General features: G+C 44.9%; 1 protein-coding gene across 4 annotated transcripts in view; it reads right to left on the bottom strand.

The window, feature by feature from the left end:
- The window catches only part of LOC135212457 (PXMP2/4 family protein 4-like), a 28252-nt gene that overhangs the window by 14364 nt on the left and 3823 nt on the right, over window positions 1-10065 (bottom strand). For all 4 annotated transcript variants that reach the window (XM_064245858.1, XM_064245860.1, XM_064245857.1 and 1 more), the window contains exons 2-4: window positions 8980-9275; window positions 1865-1996; window positions 990-1226 (exon numbers count right to left, since the gene is read on the bottom strand). In XM_064245858.1, the coding sequence (XP_064101928.1) occupies window positions 990-1226; window positions 1865-1996; window positions 8980-9240 (630 nt within the window). In that variant the 5' untranslated portion in view covers window positions 9241-9275. The remainder of the gene's footprint in view (window positions 1-989; window positions 1227-1864; window positions 1997-8979; window positions 9276-10065) is intronic.

Genomic DNA, 10065 nt, shown 5'->3' on the forward strand with positions numbered 1-10065 from the left:
CAACATTATTTGCATTTGAAAGTAAAGAATTAAGTATAAAGTAATGATGGAAGAAAACAAACTATGGAAATGTACAGGTAAACCATAAATTCCAAACTTTCAACTTATTAATATTGGATCCAGTATCTGCATTCAATTTGTACATGCATTGTGTCAAACTTTTAATCATAATTTCAAAAATTTTTCTCCCTGCCACAGAATTTGGGTGCTGTGAGCTGCTGCCATTCAGATAAACAGAGTAAACACATAGCTTGACTGACCATCACCTACATTGTGGAAGAGGGGGAAGGAACCTACCTCTTCTCTTCCACTCTTTGGAAAAGTAGGAACACCTGGAACTAGTATTATATCCATATTCTCAAGTTGAGAAAAATATATATAAAAGACTGAGAAATTAAGTAGAATTCAGTAAGAGGCACAGACAGGGAAAGAAGAAGAAATAAGAATTTCTAAGAAATAAAGAGAAATGCTGTTTCTCTGTATTTCATGGTCCTTAGGGTCTTGTTTTTCATAGGTACAGAGAAATACAAGGGGTGATTGTATATACGTACTGGCCTCTAAGGAGTATTTTAAAAATAAAAAGTACGTAATCACATAAAGCAGGTGTAAAAATAAATTCTTTCTCCCTTGATTCTTGAAATGTGCTAAGTTTTATGGTCTGAACATATCATTGAGTATGGACAGTTTCTTGTAATACAGTTTTAAGAGAAGTAGCATGCAGCTTACTCCCACCTAGAGGGGTGTACGCTAGTCTTACCAAATTCCAGTGATTATCTTTACTCCCAGACTAGAGTAATAGTCAGTTGCTTTGGTATATAGTAGCTTTTATGTTGTATGCTTTAAACATTCAAGTGTGCACATATTTTTAGTCAAATATTTTTTTTGACACACCCATCAAGATGGACAAATGTCTAATAGAAAATAAAAATGGCCTTTAAAATGACCTTGCATCTGGAATTTGTAATGAGTTCAAAAGCTATAAAACCTACTTATCTATGGTCCTTCACTTCACAATCTATGCTGTCTTGCATCTCTGCTTCTTTAGTGGACTTGACTTCTTTTAATTTACGAAGAAAAGCAGGCAGTGTCTCTTGATCAAGATGATGCATGTATGACAAGAATATTGTCCACATAAATGAAGCGATAGAAACCACAACAACTCTGTTCTTCTCAGCTACATAAGCAAAATTGACTGTTTGGATAACTGGCCAAACACACATGCCGACCTGAAAATTTTCTTAATGTTATTACTATTGTAGAAGGAAAATTACATTGAGACCAAATTAATTAATAGAACAACTAAGTAACTAATTATCAAGACTATAGATTTTAATACTGTGAACAAAAAGTTTTACACAATACAGTACATATTTCTAAATATTAAACAATGCTTTACAAGTGTCACTTCTATTATTCATGGTGGGTCAGATAATGCAGTCACATTACTGATTCATTTTTATCATAATACTTCCTTTGTTTCATTACAAACCCAACTTGCATCCACATCCCTCAAGACTAATATGTATGTAGCATGAAAAAAATTTCATTAAAATTTTATTTTATTAATGCTGCCAAAAACATCATCATCAATAGCTGAAAGATGTTTTTAAAGGTCTCCTCTTTTAAGTATACAAAATGACAACATAATATAATATCACCCTCAGTGTGGAACAAAGGACATGAAAGATAACATAACTCACCAGAAAAATAAGAATCATAAGTCCAACTTTGACTTCAAATTCCATGTAACAAATACTGTATATTATGCTTATAGAAAGAATTACACAGTATACTTCATAGGGTTGAGTACACCTGTATTGAAAAATATAGAAAATAACTTAGATGAATAAACATGCTACCTTACCCTCCATGTGGGTATAAATTTCTCCTTCCACTCCTGGACACATTCTGACCATGGTCTCCCTTCCAATAAAGTTATACCGAAGTAAAACTGTGATATGCCGACCGGAGCAAACAAGATTTGCTCTAGTCCTGCCTGAAGAAAAATGAGACAAAGAAATATATTATTAAAGCAAAAATAGATCCAAAGAAGGCATTACCTAGTAACTTTTTTAAAAACTTTTACTCACAAGAAATACTGCTAATGCGTACACTGAACTTAGGTACATACATATTCCCAAAAATGTTATTGTTATTATACAATTAAGTTTGTTCATACTTACCTGGCAGATAATATATATAGCTGTATTTTCTGACGTCCGACAGAAATTTCAAAACTCGCGGCACACGCAGTGGGCGGCAGATGGTAGTACCCATTCCCGCCGCTGGGAGGCGGATATCAGGAACCATTCCCATTTTCTATTCATATTTTATTAATGTCTCTGTCTCCTGAGGGGAGGAGGGCGGGCACTTTTAATTTATATATTATCTGCCAGGTAAGTATGAACAAACTTAATTGTATAATAACAATAACATTTTGTTCATGCCACTTACCTGACAGATATATATATAGCTGAATCCCACCTTCGGATGGTGGAAGAGACAGAATAGGATTTTTTTAGGAAACTTAAATTAAGTAGATGATATACATCTTGGGTTCCTTACCTGTTTGCAAAGTAGACTATGTGATTACTGTCACGTAAGGCTGCTTTTGCTTAATCACAGAGTTGCCAGCCAGGTGGAGACCTGTAGTGCTGGTGCGCTCTGGATGATCTGTCAACGGTGCGAGACCTCAGCGTGACAAGATCATCGAGGCCATACAAATGAGGGCAACGAAGCAACTGACCACCACCTGACCAACTATTCACAAAAACCCCTTAAAACTAACTAAAGGATGGGAGATCTTCACATAAGACTCACCACAACCTAAAAACACAACAACCTAACTTAAACCTAACTAAGGGATAGGGAAAGAGCTACTTCCGGACCCCAATACTGTGTCCGCAGAAACGTATGGCCCCAGTGCATTACAATCGTCATAAATCGTTCTCACATCCCTTAGGTAATGAGGCGAAGACGGAGTTACTCCTCCAAAAGGTGCAATCAAGGATGTCCTTGATTGACATGTTCTTTTGGAAGGCAAGAGAGAGGTAGCGACGGCTCGTACTTCGTGCGCTTTTACTCGGAAGAGGCTCAAATCAGTCTTCTGGAAAGATGAATGAGCCTCCCGAATGGTGTCCCTTAGAAAGAACAGCAACAGCATTCTTCGATAAAGGTAACTCTGGTCTCTTCACAGAGCACCAGAGGTTACCTGAGGGACCTCTTACCTCTTTCATTCTATGCACGTAGAACTTGAGAGCCCTGACCGGGCACAGGACTCTCTCTGGTTCTTGGCCCACTAGACTTGACATACCCTTGATCTCGAAAGTCTTCGGCCAAGGGTTCGAAGGATTTTCATTCTTCGCCAAGAAAGTTGGGTTCAACGAGCATACAGCATTGTCCCCTTTGAATCCCATTAACTTGCTAAACGCTTGAATTTCACTAACTCTCTTAGCCGTCGCAAGAGAAGTTAGGAAAAGAGGCCTTCCTTGTCAGGTTTCGAAGAGAGAGACGCTGCCTGAAGCGGTTCGAAAGTGCTCGACATAAGGAATTAAGGACTACATCCAGGTTCCATGATGGAGGTCTCATTTGAGGAACCTTCGAGGTCTCGAAAGACTTTAAAAGGTCATGAATATCCTTGTTGTCAGACAGGTCGAGGCCTCTGTGCCTAAAACCGCTGACAACATGCTTTATATCCCTTGATGGTAGGGACCGCTAATTTCTGCACATTCCTGAGAAAGAGCAGAAAAAATCAGCTATCTGGTTCACAGAGGTCGAGGAAGAGGAAACTCCCTCCTTTTTACACCATGCCCTGAAGGAAGCCCACTTCGATTGGTAAACAGCTCTTGTGGAAGCACGTCTCGCATGTGCGATTGCTCTCGCAGCTGCTTTCGAAAAACCTCTCGCTCTGGCCAACTTTTCGATAGTCTGAACGCAGTCAGACCCAGAGCGGAGAGGTTTGGTGAAACCTTTCGAAGTGAGGCTGTTTGAGTAGATCTTTCCTCCAGGGCAATGTCCTTGGAAAGTCTACAAGGAAAGACATGACCTCTGTGAACCATTCTCTCGCTGACCACATCGGAGCGATCAGGGTTAACCTCGGTCCCTTCCGAGGCCGCAAACTTCCTCATGACTTCCCCCAGAAATCTTGAATGGTGGGAAGGCGTATAAGTCCTAGGCCCGTCCAATTCCAAAGCAAAGCGTCTAACGCGATTGCTTCTGGATCCAGGACCGGGGAGCAGTAAAGAGGAAGTCTCTTGGTCCTTGACGTTGCGAATAAGTCGACCAGTGGACGTCCCCACAACGTCCACAGGTCTCGACAAACGTCTTCGTTCAAGGTCCATTCCGTCGGTAGGACTTGGTCCCGACGACTGAGAAGGTCTGCCCTGACGTTTTGCACTCTGCAATGAATCTCGTCAGGATAGTCACCTTTTTTCTCTTGCCCCCACAGCAGAATCTCTCTCGCTAGGGAAAACAACGTTCTGGAGTGTGTTCCTCCCTGGTTTTTTAAATAAGCGAGTGCTGTGGTATTGTCCGAGTTTATCTGAACAATCTTGTTCTCCAAACTCTTTTCGAAGAACTGCAGGGACAGAAATACTGCTGCCAGTTCTTTGACATTTATATGCCAGGCTACCTGTTCCCCTCTCCAGGAGCCTGACACTTCCTTCCCCCTAGTGTTGCTCCCCATCCTGTGATGGAAGCGTCTCGAAAACAACTAGGTCGGGGCTCAGAAGACTTAGGGACACGCCCTCTTGAAGCTTCTGAGGGTCCAACCACCATCTTAGGTGGTTCTTGATTGGAAGCGATATCCTCAATATGGCATTGAGATCGTCCTTGGCCTTCCACTCGTCCGCAAGGAAAAATTGGAGAGGCCTGATGTGCAGTCTTCCCAAGGAAACAAACCTTTCTTATCGCGAGGAAATGGTTCCCAGCAGGACTCATCCATTCCCTCGCCGAGCAAGTCTCTTTCCTTAGAAAGGCTGAGATCTTTTCTAAGCCTAGTAGCCGCTGACGTTCCTGGGACGGAAACGCTCGAAAAGCCACTGAATCCATCTGAATCCCCAGAGACACGATGGGACTGTGTTGGGGTCAGATGCGACTTTTCGAGGTTGACCAGAAGTCCCAGGGACTTCGCTAAGGCTAAAGTGAACTGCAAGTCTTCAGACACTTCTCTCTCGACGACGCTCTGATCAGCCAGCGCGTCGAGGTACAGGGAAACTCTTATTCCCTGAAGAGTGTAGCCACCTCGCTACGTTCTTCATTACTACTGTGAACACCATCGGAGCCGTGGTCAGTCCGAAGCACATAGCTCTGAACTGCCATACTTTGTTGTCTAAGACAAACCTTAGATACTTTCTTGAAAGAGGGTGGATCGGGATGTGAAAGTACGCGTCCTGCAAGTCTAAGGAGTACCATCCAGTCGCCCGTCTCAACGCTCCCAGAACAGAATGAGGCGTCTCCATCGTGAATTTGTTCTTTTCCACGAAAAGATTGAGCCTGCTTACATCTAGAACTGGACGCCAACCTGACGACTGCTTCGGTACTAGGAAGATTCTGTTGTAAAAAACCTGGAGACCCCAGGTCCGCGACTTGTTCCACCGCTCTTTTGTCGATCATCTGCTGAAGGAGATCGAACAATACTTTCTTCTTTTCTCCCTGATAGGATAGGAGAAAGGTCTCTGGGAGTCGTAGAAAGAGGAGGAAGATCTAAAAAGGGGATCTTGTACCCCTGCTCCACGATCTTGAGGGACCAAGAGTCCGTGTCTCTCTCTCCACGCTCCCAGCAAAAAAAAAAAAGACTTCAGTCTGGCTCCGACTGGTGTCTGAAGGACATGCTTCTCACTTGGAAGGCTTTGGCTTAAAGGAAGCTCTTCCTCGTGAAAACCCTCTCCCTCGAGGAGCTGCTCTCGAGGGGGGAGCCCCACGAAAGGCTTTACTTCCTTCGGCGGTCGAACCGCAGCTAAGAGAGGTTGAAGGTACGGCTGACCATCTTGTAGACTGGGCCAAAAGGTCCTGAGTTGCCTTCTCTTGAAGCTGTTCGTCAGGTCCTTTACCAAAGTCTGGGGGAAGAGATGGTTCGAAAGAGGCGAAAACAGCAAATCCGCTTTCTGAGCTGGAGTCACGAACGAGCTGTGAAGTTGCACAGCAAAGCTCTCTTTTTTAATAAAGCCGTTCCAAATGAGATACGAGCTCCTCCGAAAACCATCCCTGACGGCTTTGTCCATACATGCTAACAACGCTGGACAGCTCCCCCAGACTGAGAGATTCTGGGCTTCTCGCTTGTAGATCCAGAACTCCCCCCAAACACCAGTCCAGGAAGTTGAACACTTCCAGCGTCCTGAGCAGACCCTTCAAATGATGGTCAGTCTCCGACGCGGTCCAGGTTACCTTAGCAGAGGGTAAAAGCGACCTCCTCTGCAAATCCACTAGGCTGGAGAAATCTCCTTGAGCCGAAGAAGGGATACGAACTCCCACTTCATCTTTGGTTCTATACCAAATGCCCCCTTTTCCACTAAGTCTAGTAGGAGGCAAGGCGAAGGTCGTCTTGCCTTGGTCTCTCTTCGTACCATCCAATCCTGGAGCTTTTTAAAAGCACGTTTCATTGAGAGAGAAGTTTTCATCTCTACAAACTCCGGGGTTTTTCCAGTTTTAGATGAAGAAAACTGCGAAGGAGGAGACTTGGGAGCTGCGGGCTGAAACTTTTGTCTTCAAAAGAAGAACGCAAGGAGTCGTTACGAGGACTTTATAGTCCGAGATAGACGGGGCTGCAGCAGGTTCCTCTTCAAACCGATTCAGCCGAACTACTTAGCTCTCCTTCTTCTCTAAAACGGAAGAGGAGACCGTCTTACAGGAGAGGGCGTCCTAATGTCAGGTTTTGGCTTGATCAAAAGACCCTATCCTTGCTAGAGGCAGCCTTATTTCGGGTGTCTTTCTTTATGACGCTTACTGCTCGATGAAGGTAGAGCGTCCTGAGGAGGGACGAGCGTCCTCAGCGCCTTCCGCAGCAGTCTCACCCGCCCGAGAAGCGTCCTTACATTTCTTCTTCGCTGGCATACGTGCCTGTGCGCGTAAACTAGCGTCTGGGGGTACGACTTCTTGGTCAGAATCCCCAAAAACGTCTTGAAAGGCGGTCTGAACGACCTGCCTAGCGTCCTGCCAAGCGTCCTGCCGAGCGTCCTGGTGAGCGTCCTGCCGAGCGTCCTGTCTAGCGTCCTGGCGAGCGTCCTGCGAACGTCCTGCCTAGCGTCCTGCAAGCGTCTGACGAACGTCCTGCCTAGCGTCCTGCCAAGCGTCCTGACGAGCGTCTTGACAAGCGTCCTGACGAGCGTCCTGCCGAACGTCCTGCCGAACGTCCTCGTACAGAGGCGTCCTCCTCAAAAGCGTCTTGACGTAACGTCCTTCTAGCGGACGAACGAGATCGGCGAATCGCCGAAGGAGAAGCGATCGGCGAACGAGACGAAGTAGGTGAAGGAGAAGGAGACTGCTTAGTCCTCTTGACAGGCAGTCTAAGGTCCTTCCTCCGCTTAGGCTCGACTGCTGCTGGGCGAGTCCTCTGAGCCATAAGCGAGGATAGCTGGTCCTGAAGGGACAAAAGAATGTTCTTCGTTGGGGAAGAATGAACAGAGGAAGCAGGACTGATCCTGTGAGAAGACGAGGGGCGGGGGACGCCTCCTTCCTTCTCACAGGTACAGCTACCTGCTTCTCAGGTATACGCGCCTGTGCACGCAACCTAGCGTCCTCATCGGAGGAGATCCTGCCTCTCTCTGAGGCGGAAAAAACGTCATACGCGTCCTCCGACGAAAGCGGCGAAAGAGGACGTGAAGCGTCCTCCGCACGAAACGTCCTTTTCAAAGGACGAGAGTCTCTCCGAGCGCTCCACCCCTTGCGCGGGGAGGACGCTTCGGAGGACGAAAAGCACTCTCTCAGGACGCACGCTCGTGCACGGTCCTTGGCAGCCTGGGTTTTTGCTACAGGGCCTGCCGAAGGGACGCCAGATCGGTGGGAAGCCCCCGTAACCCATCTTGCGGCTTTCGACATACCTACTCCCTGGGTCTTGGGAGTCTGATAGAGGTCTAGGCCTAGAGGCATTATGGGGCCGATCTGACGCCCCCTCCACAACACTGGGGGCACGATCACACACTTGCACCGAGCCAGTTTCTAAGGCTTTCACTTTGGTCTCCAGAGTGCGAAGAGACTCCAAAATCAGAGAGAGAGCATTCGCTTCTCCCGACACAGAATCAGAGCCCGAAGGCAACACAGGTTTAGGGGTTGTAAACACTACAGGTGTTAATGCAGGAGAGATGTTTAGCCTTACCTTTGAAGAAACCACTCCTGGAGGAAGACCTCCTGATCCTATCGCGCTCCAATTTAAGGCGATAGGACTCATATACTCTCCATTCATCATCGGTCAATTTCTCACATTCATTGCACCGATTATCAATCAAACAATTAAGCCCCCACCCTACAACTCATACATACTGTGTGGGGGTCTACCGATGCTTTCGGTAGCCTCACCTTACAATCAGCCCTCACACACACTCTGAAACTCACAACACTTGATCCAGACATATCTTATATAGAAAAGTCAATCCAAAATCAAAAAACGGTCCACTATCGCGCATGCCAATTCAACAATCCAATTCAATACCAAAAAAATCAATCAGATACTTAAAAGCGAGTCAATTTCCAAAAAATCCTGAGCAGAGGTCTGTAAACAGATGTTTACCGACCGGCGACAGAAAAAAATATGAATAGAAAATGGGAATGGTTCCTGATATCCGCCTCCCAAGCGGCGGGAATGGGTACTACCACCTGGCCGCCCACTGCGTGTGCCGCGAGTTTTGAAATTTCTGTCGGACGTCAGAAAATACAGCTATATATATATCTGTCAGGTAAGTGGCATGAACAAATTAATATTTAACTTAAGGTATTTTTTTTTACCAGATGTTAATGTTAACCACAATTACTTCTAGTGGATCTTACTTTCAACACAGCATGCTTGAACAACTGTCCTTTGACAAGTTTTCCAGCGATCTTCACCCACACATAGACAGTTGGTGCTGTACCAAAAGTTCCAAGAATAAGATAACGCAACGACTCAACAGGATCATAATTATCTCTTGTTTTGTCCAATGACTGCTGAACTACATTTGAAGTCGGCCATAACACGGAATAAGTGATCATTCCACGTAACACTGGATATTTTTCAGTCACTCTTTTTAGCCTTTGCAGTAAGGCTGCCATGCTCCAACAATGCTAAAGCACCAATCCATAAAATCCTGAAAATAAAAAGCAATATGCTGAACTCCATCTAGATGTAGTAAATTCACTTCAGCACTCTTAACAAGATATACACTTAATAGAAAGATACCTCTGGTAATGCCTCTCATCTACTGTTACTACCAATTCAACAAACTCTGATACATACTCTGATATGATTCTCCCATACATCATGGATAGCCTTAAAAATGTGGAGTTGGTTGGAGATGGGTTTATGCTAATACTTCAGGCTTTTATAATTAGGAAAAATAGTAATTGTTGTGAATTTGCAATTTGTTCTAAGGGCTATCTCACTCATGAAAGAGACACCAGATCTCTCAAAGTGCCCTAAAACTCAGTCTGTTGTAGTTCCTAAATAACTAAACTTCAAAGTTACAGGATCTGCTACCAACTGAGGAGATCCCTTAACCATAGCAGAGGTGGCAGCCTGACCCTTTGCCTTTTTAAAGAGCTGTGACGATGAGCTCCCAAATGGGACTGAGACACCATCCAATGATATTAAAAAGAATGGAACACAGTCCCTTTTCCTATCTTTAAGCATAAGATTGGAAGCAGAAACCGGCAGAATTGCCCAACTATAAGCAGTCCAAAGCCAGCTCATGACCCAACTGACCCACTCACCCAAGACTGGCTACCCAAGGGAATGGTTGCAGTGATCACCATCCCTCTTGACAGGATAGCATGCTTGTGCAAAGACTTTTTACTATTCTTGCACAGGGTTGCTCTTCTCAACTTCAGTGCACACTTCTGCCAGTCTGATATAGACAGTAAAGGGAGGAGAAATATAAA

The sequence above is a fragment of the Macrobrachium nipponense genome, chromosome 41 (assembly GCF_015104395.2).
Source record: "Macrobrachium nipponense isolate FS-2020 chromosome 41, ASM1510439v2, whole genome shotgun sequence".
NCBI classification, from domain to species: Eukaryota; Metazoa; Arthropoda; class Malacostraca; order Decapoda; family Palaemonidae; genus Macrobrachium; species Macrobrachium nipponense.